General features: G+C 38.8%; 3 protein-coding genes across 7 annotated transcripts; 2 read left to right on the top strand and 1 right to left on the bottom strand.

Moving 5' to 3' along the window:
* Positions 1–24: 24 nt before the first annotated feature.
* On the bottom strand, positions 25–4556 carry LOC124198048 (serine/threonine-protein kinase/endoribonuclease IRE2-like). The gene is made up of 9 exons (XM_046593700.1): positions 3478–4556; positions 3111–3382; positions 2702–3030; positions 2428–2645; positions 2200–2353; positions 1889–2129; positions 1402–1799; positions 1148–1333; positions 25–1077 (listed from the first exon to the last, which is right to left on the bottom strand). The coding sequence occupies exons 1-9, from the start codon at positions 4443–4445 to the stop codon at positions 505–507; spliced, it is 3339 nt and encodes a 1112-aa protein (XP_046449656.1). The 5' UTR covers positions 4446–4556; the 3' UTR covers positions 25–504.
* Positions 4557–6637: 2081 nt separating this feature from the next.
* Positions 6638–10674, top strand: LOC124209171 (putative fatty acyl-CoA reductase CG5065). Its single transcript, XM_046607109.1, has 9 exons — positions 6638–6821; positions 8295–8597; positions 8807–9055; positions 9195–9340; positions 9405–9710; positions 9793–9919; positions 10020–10136; positions 10195–10448; positions 10512–10674. Exons 2-9 carry the CDS (start codon positions 8403–8405, stop codon positions 10636–10638), a joined length of 1521 nt encoding a protein of 506 aa, XP_046463065.1. The 5' UTR covers positions 6638–6821; positions 8295–8402; the 3' UTR covers positions 10639–10674.
* Positions 10675–11098: 424 nt separating this feature from the next.
* Positions 11099–19087, top strand: LOC124196443 (general transcription factor 3C polypeptide 1-like). 5 transcript variants are annotated; one of them, XM_046591566.1, is made up of 26 exons: positions 11107–11236; positions 11299–11492; positions 11564–11706; positions 11768–12014; positions 12100–12222; positions 12283–12402; positions 12477–12516; positions 12580–12955; positions 13019–13181; positions 13274–13465; positions 13528–13649; positions 13707–13988; positions 14050–14278; positions 14351–14668; positions 14754–14905; positions 14973–15192; positions 15254–15572; positions 15652–15815; positions 15889–16178; positions 16255–16623; positions 16692–16858; positions 16949–17085; positions 17181–18435; positions 18496–18599; positions 18665–18755; positions 18855–19087. In XM_046591566.1, exons 1-26 carry the CDS (start codon positions 11158–11160, stop codon positions 19001–19003), a joined length of 6045 nt encoding a protein of 2014 aa, XP_046447522.1. In that variant the 5' UTR covers positions 11107–11157; the 3' UTR covers positions 19004–19087. The 5 variants fall into 5 exon arrangements, with proteins under 5 accessions (XP_046447486.1, XP_046447522.1, XP_046447503.1 ...); XM_046591547.1 differs by having other exon boundaries at positions 15254–15578; XM_046591556.1 differs by having other exon boundaries at positions 11129–11236; positions 16946–17085.
* The last annotated feature ends 588 nt before the right edge of the window (positions 19088–19675 follow it).

Here is a 19675-nt window from a genome sequence, read left to right as displayed (position 1 = left end):
ACAGAAAACTAGTGGACGGAATAATTGTGATGCACGAAAAGTTACGCGTTTATTTTTAACCACAAAATTTGCCCCCAAAATAAAATAAATTTCTAATCTGTGTCTGGAACATTTCAGAAAGGGCATTAACATTACAAATACGGAAGCTAACAAATGGGATAACGTAAGATGTTTGCTGCAACCCGCTTTCTTATATTTCATAAAATGATCAAAAATTTTACAAGCTTTAAGGTTTCGTTTATGAGAACATAATTATGTATTTTAAACAGGATTTCTTGATACCGACATTCAACACTTTTTGAGAATTCTTCATTTAAAAGATTTTAGAGGCGGTGATGAATGCAGTATACAACCCAAATATTTACCCTACAATTCCAAGAAAATCAATTTCCCCAGAGAAAATTAAAAAAAAAAAAAAAGAGAAGTTTGCGGCACATTCGATCGCAGAAGCGTCGCCCGTCATGACTGGCAAGAGTAGTAAAAATGTGATGGTCAAACAGTTTTTTAGTCGCTTGCTTTCTTATTCTTCCTTCGATGAAGTGACTTTTGCTTTTTCCTGCCATGGTGAGTAATTTCGCTAAACTCCCATTGTTGACTTAAGGTCGGTAAGCTCCAAGCGGCGACTCTGGGTCCAAAGGCTTCGTTCTCTCTTACACGTACAGAATTAGTTGAGCGATCATTTTGTAAACCCCATTGTCCACCCGGCCCCAACACGATATGATCATCGTTGCTGTTTTCTTGTAAAGGCGATTCAGCAACCTCTACCAAGCCCGTTGACACTGCTGGATTAGGCGACAGTGGGTCAGCACTGACGGATACATTTTGAGCTTCTTCTAAACCTTCTTCACTGTCGTTTTTCTCTTTGCACGGTGTTTCTACTTCAGTTGGACTCGACTCCTCTGCTACCATATCCCAACTTTCAGGCACGTTTTCTTCTTCTTCGGACTTGACGGCAGTAACTTTTTGAGGTTCTAGCAGCTTCAGTTTAGGAAACAATGGATCGTATACAGGGAAAGCGGTTTCCAGGGCCCGGTGGAAATCCGTTTTCGGCTTCGGAGTTGGCCATACGATGTATTTCTAGATAACCAAAAAATCTCTGTTCACTTGGGGACTTTTTTTTTTAAATATTCAGGACAAATGAATTTACCTGGATGAAATCGTATTGTTTGTCGTAATAGCGAGAGAAAATGTGTTCATTTTTCACGCAGTGCATCGAGTACCAAGAATGCATAAGAAGTTTAGGAAATCGACTCGTCCAATAATCGCAATATTCTTCTGGATTCCGGCCCATAACTTTTCTGACTTCTTCAGATACCTCACGATAATGGTTTTTCTACAAGTAAATAAAAAGTTGAAAATGGATTTAAAATGTAAATCGCATTTACAATGTATGCTGATTACCTTATTACGCAAAGCTCGCAAAAGATCTCGTACTGATCTCCCTTGATAAGTGCGATGTCTCCTAAGATCTTCCATTACGACATCCTCTAAATGGGTTCTCCAACTTCCTCGAACTACGTCATGGGCTGCCCGTTCTAAGCTCTGCAAAACGGCACTCTCCGTCGAGTCCTTCTCCACACGATCGGACACATCCTGGAAAAAAGCCAAAACTTTCTCTTTTGCCCAGAAAATTGGGTGCTTGAGAATTGCACGAGCTGGCGGCCGTTCCAACGGGTCAACGCTGAGCATCTTTTCAATAAGCGTATGCGCCGAAACGTTGAAGAGAAGAACAGTCAGATCATAATCGCCGCTGAGGATATTTGCTTGACGTCGCAGCACATCACCAAACGGGTGCAGACCTGCGAAATTATTGATAATCCCAATAAATTTAAAAATAAGACACAAATTTCAGGTTAAAAAAAAAAATGATAGAAAAAAACCCACGAACCTTTGGACAAAACGTAGAAATAGACTAGACCCAAAGAGAAAATATCAACGGCACAGGTAGTTCGTTTAGCACCCTCTTCCGTCATCATTTCTGGTGCAATCCATCCTTCAGTGCCAGCGACGCCAGAACGTCGGGAAAAAGACATTCGACCAATTTTTAGTTTTTTGCACAATCCAAAATCAGAAATCATGGCTCGAATTTCTCCTTTGGCATTCGGTGTAGAAATCAGCACGTTTGGGGGCTAGAAAACGATAACATGGGTCAGAATATTGCCACGAGGAAAAAAACGTTTTGTAAAAAAAAAATAACACCTTCACATCTCGGTGCACAATATCTAGAGAGTGTAAGTGGGCCAGCCCGGCAGTGGCGTGCCGAAGGATGGTAACCCCATCAATTGGTATGGAAGCATAGCGCCCTTCCACGTAATCCTGCAACGTAGCTGCACACAGCTCCAGTGCAATGTACCTAAAAAGCATTTGCAATAAATTGTCGATGAGAGTGATGAAAAAGAAATCACTTATGGAAAGACTAGTATATACTTGAACTGGCGGTCCTGCTCTGTGCAAAAATAGCGAATAACGTTGGGATGTGCGTCTGATTCGCGAAGTAGTGCAACCTCGCGATCTGCCACCATAAAACAGTCGGGCAATAATCGTTTAACTGCCACGTCACGTCTGTCGTAGAGCCCCTTATAAACAAATGTGCCATCACAACCTTTCCCCAAGATTTCTGAAGGGTTGAATAACATTTTCCCGACCTAAAAATAAAATTTGAATAATATAACTTCACCAGAGAACGTCGAAGAGAAAGTACTTGAACAAAGCCATTTTTGAGTTCAACTGCAGTCGAATATTGAATGTGTTCTCTATTTGACCTAAGTGACTCGTCTTGCTGGCTTTCTTTATCGAGTGACTGCCATACACCTCCTTTAAATCCTCTTTGATAAATCGTGAATAGAAGTAGAATAACCGCGGTTACTGCGAGGGTGTACGAAACATTAACTCCCAAGAAGCCGGGGGAAGTCTTTTCTTCTACATTAATCACATCTTCATCAATCATTTGAGATTCGGTTTTCTCACGAGCTTCATCAGAAATCTGAAATGCAGGATTGAATCGTCCAGATTCAGGAACTTTGTGATTTCCTGTAAAATAAATAGCAATAATAACTCACTAAATGTTAGCTATTTATTGATGAGTAGCGCTGAAAAATCAATTAGCCTACCGAAAAGTGTGATAGGAGGTTTGGCGCTATTGAACGTGTTGCTGTGATCTGTCCATCCAATTTTCATATCTGATGGCAGCCGAAGGTTGACGCTTATCGGACTTTTGGTGGTGGATGAGCTGTCTGCTGAAGAGTCACTCGTTTCAGTTGATCGATCTGGACCCTCTATCAGCAGCCGTCCCGTTTGTGATGCAACAAAAGTGGTGCGGTCGTCAACCAGTGACGGAAACGCATAGAGACCATGTTTGTATTGCCCAATATACAAGGCCTGGCTGAATTAAAATACGTATACACTATTATAAATGCTGTACAACTATCGAAAATAAATGAACGTGAGATTTAATAATTGATGTGTTTATTTACTTACAATAGTTTCGTATCACCCGTAATTCTTCGTTCTTGTTCTGAGGGCTCGGTGAGTTTCGATGCAAGATTTTGTAAGGTGTCGGTTGAGAGACTGGTAAAGGGTATTGGCATAAGACCAATACTATCATAAGGATTTGAAATGTCATGAATCAAACCATACATTCCCACAACCGGACTATTAAAATCATTTTGCCAAAGCAAGTCCCCAGAATGCCTATCTAAAGTTAAAATTTTCCCTGTTGAACTGGTAGTAAAGTGAGCCAGATCATATTCTTGAGGATCTTGCTGCCCAAGCGTTGAGGATGTATAATCAAAGTATGTAACATTCCAGTGTCTCTCTCTAGTCCTACTGTCCAATAGAATCAAGGAATATTCTGTCCTCCCAATAAAAATGGATGGTCCCAAAGGTTTGTTACGAGGGCAGGCAGTTTCTAACCCTTGAAAACTCAAGACTTCCTGCTTTTCTCCAGTAAGGGGATCAATTACGAACCACATATCTAATTTTTTCCCCATGTAAAGCATCCCATCACTACTCTGAGAGGGACTCGCTGAAACTAGTTCTGGAATGGTAAAGGGTAATTTGGTTAAGGCTTCAGCACCACTGTTGCCCAACATATAAAGAGAACCATCTTTGGGATCAGGTAATAAATTGAATGTTTTTGATAATTCTTTAGACAATTTGATGACAGGTTCATCCTCTAACTTCCACTTCACTTTCCCAGTTCTCTTGTTGATTGCAATAAGGTTTCCTTCCAATGTTGATACCAGTACCAACAAATCATCCCTTATGAATTTTGAACCTAAAACTTCATTGGGGGTGTCAATGGGATCTTCCTCAAAAGGACGTCCACTTTGATTGTCACTGTCAACTTGTTGGAGATTGTAAACAAAGAAGACTGTTAACAAAAACAGTTTCCAGTAGGCCATGTCTTTGTTGGCATTTGAACATGGGGCACTAAAAGACACCATTAAACCTTTTTAAGGTATATATTTTGATTACGAGAATCAATACAACTATCAACACAATCAACAGTGCGATAACTTTAACAAGTTAGTCACGTCGTCATTGTAATTTGTTTTTGTTCAGCACCACCTACCGAGTATAAACATTACTTTCTGACATCGTTTCTCTTGCCCAATAGATGGCATCTAATTTGAACAGAAAATTTGAAATGCAAGAAATTAAATTGTGATAAAACAAACAAAAATAACTATAAGTCAACGTTGAAGCCATATTTTTTTACAACGACCTGACTTCAGTCATGAAATAGTCATTTTATTTTTAGGTTTTTTTATCAATTTTAAAACAAGCGATCTCCAGTCTCCACGACTCAAGCAGTCCGAAATCACGGAGCGGCTTTCCAGGTCTAAATCCGAAAAAGGCCTTAAAAATGATAATAAAATACAGTAATGTTCGTCTCTGCACGCCAGGTTTACCTGCGTTCTCAGAAAAACGAAATTCTCTCCCGTTTAGGAGTTTTTTTAGCTGTAAAGTTTGGGTTTTTTTGAATTTTGTCAGAAAGTGGGGTCACTTTTGCATCGCTTTTCGGAAAAACGGGGAAGCTATATAAAAAAATAATTTTACAAAAAGGTTCATTGCTATCCCAACCACCAAAGTCCGAAAGGAATTTTTTTTCCGGATTTTATTGGTTGAGATATGGCCATTTTAGTGAACGACTTATTCAGCCCGTTTCCCTCCCTGGCTAGCAGCCATTTTTTTTAACTCTCCGCCGCGCTCCTTGCGGAAGCCAGCAGAAGGTCTTATCTGTTGGCCTTAGTTTTAGACCTATAGAAATCCCCCACTTTCTGACAAAATTCAAAAAACCCAAACTTTGCAGCTAAATAACTCCTAAACGGGAAGGAATTTCGTCTTTTATTTGCAAACGCAGGTAAATCTAGCGTGCAGACGAACATGACTTCATTTTTTTATTATTTCTAAAGCCTTTTTCGGATTTAGACCTGGAAAGTGGAAAGCCGCTTTCGGTCTACTTGAGTCGTGGAAATCGCTTGTTAAAGCGGATTTTAAGAATACTAGAATATCTAACTCGGTACAAGCCCAAATGCAAAAGAAACAAAATTGTCAATTCGAGAAACAGGTTCATTCTCGGTAAGAGTTCAATTTTACTGATAAAAACAAATCCAGCCATAGTTAAATCCGCAAACGTGCAATCTCCCAGCTAGTTAGTATTGTGTGTGTGACCCACAGCAGAACTCAAGGCAAACAAGGGAGTGATGGGGAGAGTGATTGAAAGACTTCTAGACGATGTTTGGAAAGAAATGTGTTGTGTTCTCTAGGGACCTGGGATTCACACAAGATAGAAAATACCTGGCGGTCTGCCGACTAATGCGTGGGTCCTTGAAACTGTTCCTTCCGAAAGGTGAAGCAGGTAAAAACAAAAAGTTCCTCGAAGGTCAATAAACGGTAGTTCGACCCCTTGGACATACGATGAGCCTTAGGCTGGCTAGGATTTTCCGATAAGGTTTACGCCTCAACTTTAAATGATAGGAAGAAAATGCGACAGTCAATTTTGCATATCCTTTTTAGCTATTATGCAAAAATGTAGTCTAGCCATCAAGCCTTAAAGTTAATCCAAATTGGCGTCCACTGTGATTGTATCATACAAAACACACACACACACTACCACTCATACTCGTATTAAACACAAGGTAATTAAACGGTCAATTGGTAAATAACGTTCATGAAATGTATTCTACAGAGCTCGTTTAAAACAAAAGATCAACTTCCAGGAAATAAAGTTGTCAATAGTAACAATTTACAACTCCTAGTTTCTTGCTGCTGTTTGAATGGTTCTCCCATCCATTTATTTAGAACCCACAATGATTTCATAATAAGTTTCTATTTTGGTCACTCTTCCCTCACACACAAAACCATTATATGGGCATCACATTACACCTGCTGGGTAACATGGACCATGGACGTAGGAAAAGAAAAATGAGTTTTTTTTTTATCGTCTTTGATAGCATTTAGCATCTTACTTCTGGGAAGCAGTAATTGAAAACTTATTACGTCATTCGCAATAATTCTAGTAACACTAGATGCCCTTCAAAATTCAATCGTCTAGAAGACGTCTTGGATCTTGATTGGCTACTAGTATCAAAATAGGAAAATAGAATACCATTTCCTCGAATGCCGGTGGCTACTTTCTTGCCACCTCCCCCTCGATACCCTCCTCCCCCTCGTCAGTACCTACGCTGTGCTCAAGTTGTTTAGTTCAGTGCAATTCATTCAGTGGTCTGAGTATAACCTATTACGTTTCTTAAGTCATCGTGTGCGTGATCAACTTTTGTACATATTGGTGTTGAACGAAAGGATTATTTTAACACGTAAGCTCATTTAATCTCATTATTTTGCCGTCCATTACATTACATCATAGTCTTAAAATACCTAAATAAGCTTCAATTTCTTTCGTGTGTTTAGAACATAAATTCAATTTGGTTACTTAGCGGTAAAACTTTTATAAAATGTCATACTTCCGCGCTCTTTCTGTTGAAAAACGTCAAGTGATTTTTCACATACAAACTCGATTCAATGGAACTTCCGGCTACTGATTTTCAGTTGAAATTGAAGAATTATTTTGTCTGTATGTGGATTAATTCTCAAGAACAAACGTTTCAGCTAGCTGTGTGCTTATTTTACGATTGTTGGGTTATTTTTTTTTAACTGTTCTCCTCAAAATAGTGAATAATCTGATTGAAGACAAACAAACAAACAAACAAATCTGTCAAAAGTCTAAATCCAGTCTTCCACACGGTGTTCTTGGGTATTGTGTGGTCTAGAAAAGACTTCCTCTGAAAATAGTTTACCTGGGTTTTTCCGGTCTTTTTAATCACAAAAACCTTGAAAAAGTATTGCGTGTATTATTATATCACGCATTGCAATACTGATAGTCAACGAAACAGTAGAACACCGCACCGAAAAGGTGTAAATGACTCATAGTAGTTTCATATTGTGCTGGTATAACCCTAAACAAAAAATTTTTTTCGCGCGCGCGAGTGTAGAGATCGTGTAAAGAGTAACATCTGTGTTAGATGTTTCTTAACGGGTTATTTTTTTAAATACTCAGAAAGGGTAATTCCCTTTCCCAGATTCAAACCTTCAGACTTTGCGGTACTGATGCGCTTTAGTAAAGCACTACTTTTTTGGCTTGACCACGTACAGTATGTATTATGTTTAAACGTAAGTTATTATTTATGTTTATATGTAAGTTCCGGCGAGTAAAAATAATTAAAAAGTAAAAATCCCCCTACACACGGGAGTTTTTTTTTTTACGGTGTTACCCAACAAGAATTTATGAGGGAAAATAGGGATTTTCGTTCCATTCCAAAGGTTTCAAAGGATACTATCCTCCCCTTATATGCTAGACTACGTTTTGATGCCACTCGAAAAGTGCTTAGAAAATAAATACACAAAATAACAGATACTACTTTCTCCGTCAAGTCAAATTTAAAGACAAAGTTTGGCTCCTTTCCGGGTTCGGTTTAATGGTTATTTTCAACAATTTTCATTGAAAGTGCCAAAGAATAGTGGGATGTCAAGCGTAAAGAGAATTAATTCAGTGGAGAGTGTATTCCCATTACCCCAGACCTTCCAACGTTACCTTATAAACTCAAAAAAATAACAGTTTCCCGAAATTCGAGCTGGTGATTCCATGCACGTTCACAAACTCGTGAATAAAACGTGCCTTTGCCGATGGAATTCATTTTCCATTCGAATACGTAATTGAGCAGTGAAGTGTGTGCTTATCGCATTTAAATTTCTAAGCATTTTGCCTCTTTTTCTTTATTTTTTTTCCTTAGTTTTCTGGATCCTATCTGCAGTGATATTCTGTTCTTTGAAGGTGACGAACACTTACGAAAAACTCCAAGAAGAATAACGAAAAAAAACAACAACAAACAAACACTGAAATGGCCGATTCCAATATTGTCCAATTTTATGAAGATCGCTCAATTTTTATTACCGGTGCAACGGGTTTTATGGGAAAAGTTCTTGTGGAAAAGTTGCTCAGATCCTGTCCGGGCATCAACCGCCTCTATGTACTGATGAGGCCCTCAAAGGGGAAAGAAGTTGCCGTCCGCCTTCAGGAACTTATCAGCAATGAGGTATAAATAACAGTTACCAAAACCGCGGATACTTCCGTGGAAATTATAACGTCGATATGAGGTTTCATCACCGATGATCGATCAAAATATTGCGTCCACAAATAATTTTTTTCATACGAACGCAGTTATTTTGGTTTCATTCTAACCAACTTTGTGAAATAGAAGGTTTTCTTTCACACACTTAATTCTCAAAAAAAATATGTTGATAGGTATTTGATTCACTTAGAAGAGAGCAATCCAATATGCTAGAAAAAATCGTTGCCTTGTCAGGAGACGTGACGCGGGAAAATTTTGGGTTGTCGCCCTCTGATTTGAATTTGATTATTGAAAATGTTTCGATTGTTTTCAACTTGGCCGCAACAGTAAGATTTGATGAAGAACTGAAGTCTGCCCTTCAAATGAACGTCAAAGGGCCAATGTACCTTCTGGAAATATGCCGCAGGATGAAAAATCTAGACGTAAGTAGTTTCTATCGAGTCGTATACATTAAATTAATATTGCGCAACAATATTGTTTTCGCATTAAAAGGTCATTGTACCGATAGTCAATGTTAATGTGATCACGCAACTTGGGTTTTGTTTCGTTCTTGTCCACTAGGCTTTTGTTCACGTTTCAACGGCTTTTAGTTTTGTTGACCGACAAGAAATTGATGAAGCCATCTATCCATCAAACATGGATCCAGTCAAACTATCCGAATTCATCGACGGTGCTGATCCTGCGCTTATTAGCAACATCACAACAGAGTAAGTCCATCAACACAATACAACAAGTTTCCGTTGAATCTTTAATGCAAATTTTACAAGTTAGACTCGTTGGTTCGTATCCCAACACGTATACCTACACGAAGCAATTGGCTGAACAGATTTTGGAACAGGAGTGTGGTGCTGTTCCGTTGGCAATTGTTCGGCCCTCCATCGTTACAGCGGCTCTTAGAGAACCTTTTCCCGGCTGGATCGACAATTTAAATGGTCCAACTGGATTGATTGCAGGAGGAGGGAAAGGCTTCATCCGAGTATTCAAAGTGGAAAACGCAGAATTTGTAACTGACCTGATTCCTGTGGACTTGTCTATTAATTTGATGATTGCAGTAGCGTGGCGAACTGCAATGTATAAGTGCGTGAAAATTTCATTTCGTAGAAACATTTTTACGTCACCTTCTTCAAAATTGCATTCACAATTTCTTTGCTCTATATAGACCAGTGAACCCTGAAGTCTACTTTAGCTCAACAAGTTGTGATAATCCTATCACATTCGGGCAATTTGAAAGTTTTACCACTCTTGCCTGGAGGAAATATCCAACCAAAGACATGCTGTGGTATCCGGTATGGGATTTTTTGATTTCCTTATTTTTATTTTCCTTTTTTAATCATCTGCCATGTATGACTTTTGTTTGTTTTATGTATGAATCAAAATGTAACCTAGACATCGGAGTGCACCAACAAGAATTGGTATTATCAGCTCAATGTTATGTTGTGTCACATTATGCCTGCCGTTATAGCTGATTGTTATGCTCGATGCGTGGGTCAACGTGCAAATAAGGTCAGAATTCAGAATTCGTTTTACTAATTCGTGTGTCTAAAATACTTTTTTTAAACAGGTCCGTTTGTACAGAAAAGCTTTTCGTGCATTATCTGCGTTCGATTTTTTCTTTAGTAAACAATGGAAATTCGTTAGCAAGAACTCAGATGGAATTTGGTCAAAGATGTCAGCTAAAGATCGTCAAATCTTTTATTTCAATGTCCGAGATATTAACTGGCGTGCTTACTTCGAGACCTACATTTTGGGTACTCGACGATTTATTCTTAAAGATGATATCAGCACTCTACCAGAAGCAAAGAAAAATGTTGCAAAGTATAGAAATCAACAACTTTTGCTCAAACTTTTCGTGTCTTAATCATATCAATGTTTATTTAGGCTGTATTTACTGCGAAACTGCCTGCATATTTTCCTTTTTGCAATTTCCGTTATCGGTTTTTCATCAGTTTTAAATTTGATGAAATTTTTTTTCCGCAGACAAAATACTGCAAGTTATGATTTGTAGGTTGTATTTGTAGAAAATAAACGGCTAAGACGCTAACTAATAATATGTGCACAATGTAAATATACGAGTAAATATAGTTGTAGCACCTCCATTGACAATATATTAAAGTTGAAAAACAAATGCAATCTGGCCTTCAATTAATTTAGATATATCTCTAAATATGAGCCAAATGAGTGTTGACTGATGTTGAGGATGACCGACGATATTTTACTTGGTATTTTAGTTTTTCTTTTGGTCGATTCATGCTTCATAGCTCTGGCCATGGCTTTGGCCAGAGCCAGAGTATTAGAATAATTCAAAAGAGAATCAAGTCAATCAACAATAATTCAAGAATAATTCACGGTCAGTTCACGGTGGGACTCGCGCATTTAGCGGTTTGTGCTCTGTATTTTTTTTAACATGCAAAGCCCAATGTAAAGCATAGATTCAGAAAATGGCAGCGTTGTCACGTTTTGTCAAGCAGACGACAGAAGTACTTTGGAACTTGGAAGTACGACAGTAAGGTTCTGTTTTTTGAAAATGGAGTTTCCAGAAAACATTCCTGGAAACATTTTGGATGAAATTGCCCTAGAAGGGCTCGAAGGAGTCACTATTTCAAGTGTGTATTATATTTTAGTCAAATATGTTAACATGGGACTATTTTCTTTTTAACATTTACAGCCCTCTGGATTCGACTAACAAAGCGAAAGAGTTTCTCCCTCGCTTTAGATGAACACTCAAAACGATTCATTTGGAAAATCATATGCAAAAATGATTCAATTGAAATGTTTTGTTTGGAAGTTCCAAGACCACCATTGATAGACTACAATCGATATGACAATGTGGATCCTGAACTTGAAATCATTTGTGAACCTGTAAGTAATTGCAATTGTAATGACTCAATCATCACATTTCCTCAAAATTGTGTTGATGTATGTATAAACAGGAAGCTCTTCCTGAAGACATTTATCCAGTTGCTGCAGTTGAGGATAAAGCAAATGGAATAAGAGGATCATGTGCAACTTACCATACAAGGCAAAATATAACTGCAGCGGCAAGAGGACTTACTTTGGAGGAAGCAATTTCAAAGTAACACAGTTTGTGATCCACTCTGAATCCTTAATATTTCTTTGTATCTCAACTTATATAGACATGGTGAACAACTTGTTTTAGTTGCTTGTCAAGCATCTAGAAATGTTGCCTTGGCTGGAGTCCAAACAGGTGTTTTAGAAACTCTTGCAATCAATTCTTACATCATGCTAGAAAGAATTGGCAGATCGCGAGAGCATGGTGATGTAACACAGGGGAGACATGGGCTCAGTCGATTAAACATTCAGCCAAAGTCTGCTTTCTACTTCAGAAAGAGATTACTAGCAGACGGTCTTATTGTAAAACAGGTAACTTTTAATTTAGTTTTTGTTATTCACATTTTTCTTAGTCATTTTTTTGCTTTATCATTTTTTGCTTTATCTTGATTTTTAGCCTATTTCCATGAGAATCGGCAATCGAAATGTTTTAGGAACACTTCTTCATATAACACGATTCTACAGCTTGAGACTACCCAAGTTGCTTGATTTAATTAAACGACTTATTCAGATTCTTAAAGTAACATTCGAAATTCTTTGGAACATACGGTAGAATATTCAACAAATTACTTTTATACAGGAAGCTCCTCCTCATTACATGCTTGATTACCAAACGATAAGGACGAAGCTGAACACTTCTTGTCAACTTAAAAAAATCCTCGCTGCTAGCGAAATGCGGCAGTATGCAGTAGTTGAGTCGGTCAGTTCTCTTTTCCAAGTTTTGATGATTAATTATTTTTCACCCCCTTACCCTGCTTGGTTTGTTTTCCTTAGGTACCGTATCGAAGTTATTATCCAGATGCGACGATTAAAGGTATTTGATTATTAATTTTTATGGTATGACTGTATAATAAATTTAAGTAACAATTTATTAAAGATTGGAAAATGCGTAATTGTGACAACGAGAAACAAGTGAAAATTGTCCGGTTAATCGACCCAAACATCGATCCCGAAGCGCTCTTTCAAGGTGACGAAGCTCCCCCGGATGATGGATCTCTTTACAGTGAAGGTGAAGAAGAAGGTTCCTATTCTGGAATCTTATCAAACGCTGTCGTTCAGAGACATCATCATTCTATTGCCCAACAAGCCTATGCATTTGTTGAAGCGAGCGGATCCGAGGGCTTAACACAAGGAGCTTTAGCAGAACAACTTGGTCTTAGTCAGCTTGATGCTCGTTCTACTATACGCTCCCTTACTCGTCTTCTGATGGTTGACTGTATTGTGAAAGAAGTAAAGAAAACTCGATTCTTTTTGTAAGTTACAAAATGTTTATTCCTGGTTGGTGCGAGAATAGTACAAATTTTTGTATTTTACAGGTATGTTGCTAAAAATCATTTTGGTTCCAACGCTATCCGAGCGCAGTTTGAACAAGAGCAACAAAAGATCAAAGGACTGATGCAAGCCTCCAATGAGGTTGGTAGTGACGCAAGTTCATCGTCCTCCTTGCCTTTCTTTCCCTCTCCAAATGTACAGTTAGAGGTAAGTGGGTTAATTGAAATGAGAAATGAGAAAATTCTATGCGTGATACCGTAATTATTATGTTTATTCCTTTTTGTTAAAAAAAAAAATAGAAAGATGTTACTCTACGACACGAAGAGGTAGAAGAGGACGATGGTCTATTTCGTCCTAATGTTCCACGAGGAATTTTAGCTGAGGGAGAAACGATCTCTGATTTAACTCATCGTAGCCTGAGACGAGTCAACATTATTCTCGAAGCCATTCGCCAACATTTGGTGATTGAAGAAATTGGCGTTTTACTCAGAGTAAGCTATTCTTGTTTGGTGAATTCTGTTCGATTTCGTTGTAACGTTTTGATTACTTGCAGCTAATTACAGCTGAAGAGGCTAAGGAAGGTGTAGATGCCCGAATGGATCGTCGCTCACTTAAACGTTTACTTGCTCGTTTATCCAATGAAGGGCAGTTGAAGAATATGCGAATCGTCCTTCGGTATGTTTATTGCCAATTTATTTAAAATCTATATTATTAATTATTAACGCATTGAAGGTGTGGTGATCGGGAACGCGCCCTTAATTTCATCTGTCAGCCTGGTATTGATCAAAACAACAGTGTGATTCGCTCGGCAATCGATCAGGCAAAAATGAAGCTCTTTTGCATGTCTAAACACAAATACAACCGTAATACAGCGGCAAAGGCTGAAAAAACGCAATCAAAATCTGACAAGCTAGAATTTAACGATAACTCAGTTCCATTGGATCCATCTCTATGTGCCAGCGTCAAACAGGTCAAAGAACAATTGCCTAAAGGACAAGTCCAGGGATCAAAAAGGTAAGAAATGTAGTTACAAGTGGAGTATTTCTTTGTAAAAAAAAAGTTTTTTTTTTTTTAGTTTCCCTTTCAAGTTTGTTCACGGTACTAACAGCGGGAAAGTATACGGAACTGAGCCTAAGTGCATCCGTGCGAGAGAAATCCACAAGCTTTTATATTATCTTGTATATGGATACGATGGTGAGCTCATAAGTGATCAAGCTCAGGCAAGAGAAATGCTGAGAACGCAAAATCCTGTCCTAGACGGCCTTGATGATGAAATGTTTGACGATCTCCCCGATATTTATAAGGCAATTTCTATAAAACAGCTCTTTGTCGATGAATGTTTTTTAACAGACTATCCCACATTTGTTTCTTGATAGACTGAATTAGGGTGGCAGACATTCATTGAACCCCTGCCAGAGCACCGTGGATGGCCTTGTGGGTGGTCTTTTCTTTGCGACATTTTTCTCCGTTTGCCTCTTTCAACTTTTCTGAAGGTGGTCAATATCACTTATCAGATTGATGGGCTTGAAGCTTATCTCAAACATCCTATCAAACAATACGTGCTCCTTAAACATCTCCCAATGGATCTGCGACAAGGACTCATTTTCGCTCGGAAGTATATTTTCAGCGTTCACGAAGTCATCACAAATTTGGTTTATCTCGGACTTGCTCAATTTGGACCGCACAGCCTTAAGGTAACGTCTTTAGTCTGAAACTTTGTTTTTTACTTTGATGTTGATGATTTTCACGGCTTTTCATCTGCAACGATTGGTATGATAGGAAAAGGACCAAGTTTTCATTTACTTGAACCGGAAAACAACTTTAATGGATACGACTACCTCCAATCCTGGATATCATCACATCACACGTGAAATGGAATACGAAAAGAAGACTTTTGTTTTTGACTCGATGCTAGACGTTGAAAAATATTGGTAATTCAGTTTTTTTAAATGTTTACTTGACATACAAGTATAATTTTTTTATTCTTTTGTTCGAAAGGTACGAAGTCCAGACTATTTGTTTCAACACTCTCTTGGGCAGTCTCAGTACTGTGGCCGGTCAAAGTATAACACTTGAAATGTTAAGAAAAAAACCAGCCATGATTGAAGCGATGAGAATGCGTGAACCCCACGAAGCTCCATTACTAGATACAGGTGAAGTGCCTGGAGATCATCTTGGTGCTGCAGGATTTGATTCGGCTTTCTTCGCCCATTTGAAGGTATGAACAAATGTGTTTAATGTTCACAGTTGCGTTTTAGCCTGATCATTTTTTTTTGCAGAGGAATTGGACTTACAACAAGTCAACAACGATGATCAACCGATTGGAGATGCAAGTTAAGAAAACGGGTAATGGAAGTAAAACAGCCAAGTCACCGCAAACAAAAACGTCCAATCCATCCACTGCTCCGGGTCGGCTTGCTAGTTTGCGAGACAATGCTGTTCGTTTTACTCAATGTACTACACAAGACGGAACAAATTTAACCATTCCTGTGACTGTTGTCGAAAACGAAACCAATCCCCGAAATCTAAAGAGGAAGCGTAATGATAGCAAGAATTCAACTCCAACTGTCCGTTGGTCAAAAGTTGGTCCCAAAAGAAGTAAAGGTCATATCAAGTCTTGTACAGTGTGTAATTTTTCAATTGAATCTTCATTCCTTTATGTTGATGCCCTTTACAGTTTCAACAAAACCTGCATCAAAGGTCCGAGTGGTTAAGCCTCGAAAGAAACGAGGCCCACGTCGTCCATACTACGATGAAAAGGACAGACAAGCTCTGCTTTTGATGCGACGTTTGCGCGTAACCTGGTCAGCTATGGAAGACAGCTTCCTACTTATGTGTAAAGTATGTTGATAAAAATCATTAACCTTCCTTTCGGAACAGTTCAAGTAAATATAAATTTTCTTAACCATTTCAGGTTGCTGGTACTTACATTCACGGAAGTCTTCGACATAGTGTACCGTTCATCGTTGTGAGAGATTGCCTTCATGAGACCTATCCGGAATCTCGCAATAAGACCTCGAGGGCTTGCCAACGACGAGTTGCTTACATGATGCGAAATCCTACGACAGAGTATCAAGTCGTAAACGCATATCAGGAACTTGAGCAGGATCCCGAAATTGAGGTAGTTTCTGGAGGAGGGCCAATCACTAAAGAAGATCGTAAAAATCACGGAGTTGAAAAAACCGAAGAACTGATCATTGCTCGGTAAAAATTTTGACCTTTGAATTGAGTTTCACTTTGAAGTGTGTTTCTTATGGTGTATATCAAATTCGGAGTATAGGTTTCGGAAGCTGTTAGAGTACCTGAAACCCCGATATTCACAAGGAGGAAATTCTAGCGCTATTCCTGGTCTCAAACTGCCCAACACTATTGAAGAATTCCACCAGCAGTATGAACTGACCTACTCGTTGGCAAACTTGCGACACCGCCGACCCATCTCGGAGGTCAATAATGTAGTCGACGTAAACGTCAACGTTGTCTTCAATGTTATTCACAGTTCAATGTGCACGACGGAAGACAAAGCGTCCTGGGGATTCCATCTATTCAACATTTACCAACAGTATCCTGATAATTTAGTCCGATCAACTCTCGCCAGAATGAAAAACGACATGATGATCGCGCAGAGAAAACGCGCAATTTCTCTTATCAGGTAACACTCTTATCACATAACTCTTGGTGTTGAATGAACTGCACTTTAATCAAATTCGTCTGTTCCAGGAATAAAAAATTTTCCGAGATGCCACTAAGTGCGGTGCCATACAAATTGTCCATTACGTACATTCACCTTTTCCTTTCCCGATATCAGTATCCGGTGTTCCATTGCTCCTACCAACGTCTACGAGCAATCTTAGACGAAAAACAAAAAATTCCTCCTGCAAGCCAAGGTAGGCCTTCTAATATCTTTGAAATGTGAAGATATGATATTCTATCCATGTATTATGATTGTTATTGATTTTTTTTTCTTTATTTTGAAGACTGGCCTGGAGTTGAGGTTAGCCGAATTCATGAGGGAGGTAATGCTGCTATGGTAGTCTCACTATTTGCTATCGGTATGGCTCGACTTCGCTTCGTCATTCCAGATCAAATTATTATTTTTGATCCGAAATTGAAGGTAACTTAAATTCTCCGAATAACCACCATATTAAGCACACACACACACAAAATTAATTAATTAAAAATGAAATAAAATCGTTATCGATTGTGTAGGACCATCCGGAAGAGTTTGACAACTTGATTAAACGTTACAACAACTGGGTCAAAGATGTTGATACGGCAGCCCAAAATGTTAACAAAGAAGACAGATCGCAAATACAGCGACGTCGACTAGGAATGACGACAGCCGCTGCGACTAGTGCAATCGCTGCAATTCCGAAATTGATGAGCACGACTGATGTCGCTGCCTCAGTAAGTCATGAAGAATTCGTTCAACCCACACTTCGCGAAACGTCAATCAGTGCCTTTGAAACGATAACTGGGGCGAGCAACGACCGAACTCAAAATCAACTAATAATGCGCACAGCCTCGCGAATCGGTCTTCACATGTTGCGAGAAGATATCACGCAAGATACCCAATCGCATAACAACCAATCGACACCTCACATTCAGCAGGAGCATTTCGTTATCAATTCATGCAAAGTGTATGTCGACCTGAGTTTGCCGAAATCGTCGTCTGAAGGCTGGCTGTTCATCAGTCCTAAGAAGAAACAAGAAATCATTGATACCATTCCTACCACTGTACCCTTTTCTCACACTCTTCCGGATCAAGCTTACGAACAACTGTACGAACGAATGGAATGCAGTGAAAGTGCTAAAGATGATGCAGCTACAATATTGCAGTTGATCACTAGTAAGAAAGAAATGGGGATCATTGCTTCAGAACTGCCACACATAGTGGGTGACTTGGATGATCCATCCTTCACATTGGAACAACACATGTCGTTGCTGACGGAGAGTCAAATTGTGCAAAAAGTCGGTGTGGTCGCTCAACGTTTCGTTTCAATTTATCATATCGATCCTTGGGTCATCAAATCGTTCCGATTATTGAGAAGTGGAAAGGAAAAACTAGAGCCCTTCAATGATGATTATATTCCGAGTAGAAAAAACGATGAAAAATCTCAACCAGAAGAAATCCAGATGGTAGAGACAGCTCCTGAAACCAAACAAAATCCTGATGAATCACAACGACAGAGTCAAACTGAGGAAACGGATAACCAGTCGGAAGACATTCAGATTGAAGAAACACCTCCGGTTACTGCTGATGGCACTGTTGCAGAATCTGCAAAAGAGGCAGTTTCAGGCCGTCGTAAAAGAAAGGTCTCTACTTACTTTCCGCCTTCAAAAAAATCTCATACCGTCGATAACTTGGGAACAAAGGATCGGATCGATCTTTTAGTAATGGTCAAACCTTGGGTCAAAATTGACGGAGGTCTCAACCGTCGTGTCCTGGATCGTTTGCTCGGAGGTTTTAATATCTTTTCTATTTTTACAAATAACTTTCCTTATTTAATATCTTTACTTTTAGGATTACTTTCTCATGTGCTTTTAAAGCCGGGATCTAATATTGGACAGTTGGCCGAACGTTTTCATCCAGCCCTTCAGCCGTTTCAAACTAGAGAGTTGGTGGAGGTAAATTAATTAGCAATCCGTCCATGTATTTTTATGTGACATTTCGACTTTGAATTATGATTCAGATATTAGAGAAAATTGGATGCGTAGAATTTTATGGCATTAAGAAAACGGGCAAAGCTGGCCCCTTTGCAGCGCGGACCACACTTGAAATTGGTAGGTTTTAATCGACTGAATCGAAGTTTAGATTGTTAGTTTCCGTTATTAAAAATTCAACGAGGGAAGTTGTTAATAACTTTTTGATTGTTTCTGAAGTTGCTCTTGATAGATTTGCCCGTGATCAAGACATTTATGTCGACCCTAAAACGGAAGCCATCCTACGACTGGGTGAGTTCATCGGCGACAAAAAGTACGAAAAAGATTACATCCCAAAATGCAGTTGTCACAGCAACGCGGACAGCTAGAAGGTGATATTGTTTTTGGAATTAATGCGTTTCACTGAAAATTACAAATACTCTTGAAATGAAATTAAAATATTTCAACTTAAATTCAACCTATTCGCGTTAAACCATCGATTTGTTACAACAAATTTAGTTTACGGAACTAAAAATGCTAAGTCATTGTTCCTCATCACCTAATGCAAATGCTTTCTAATCCCGAGTCACAATTGACCTCAATTTCGTTAGATTCAAGGGAATCTTTGTAGATAATTTAATGTAATTCGACCTTGCTGAGTTACATGTTTTCTGCGTGATCACTTTTTGCATCGAAGGGTTTATTTTTATCTATCTTGGTTTATGCTTCGTCACTAGACCCACCGTTGTGCCTGTACAGCCTTGTATATGAAATGATGCAAAAATAGTACGTTGAAATTTCATTACTTTCGTTTGCTTGAGCGATCAAAAATAATTTGGGAGTTGAATAGTAAAAACGCATTTATAATAGCATGTAAAGAGTATTCAAGCAGATTTGAATACTTGCGTCATCTGAGTAAAGTTGCCCTTGATCCCGACATACCGGAAAGATGAAATAGCCCGTGAAACTTTCTCGGTTTCTTGATGCATGGCTTATGAGTTTAAAGCGAAAGCGAATCTTTGGCCGTGATTTTCGTAGACATCATTTCATGCTATAGTCAT

This window comes from Daphnia pulex, chromosome 1 (genome assembly GCF_021134715.1).
Source record: "Daphnia pulex isolate KAP4 chromosome 1, ASM2113471v1".
NCBI lineage: Eukaryota > Metazoa > Arthropoda > Branchiopoda > Diplostraca > Daphniidae > Daphnia > Daphnia pulex.
Note: the sequence above shows the minus strand (reverse complement) of the source record. Positions and strands in the feature narration are given on the sequence as shown.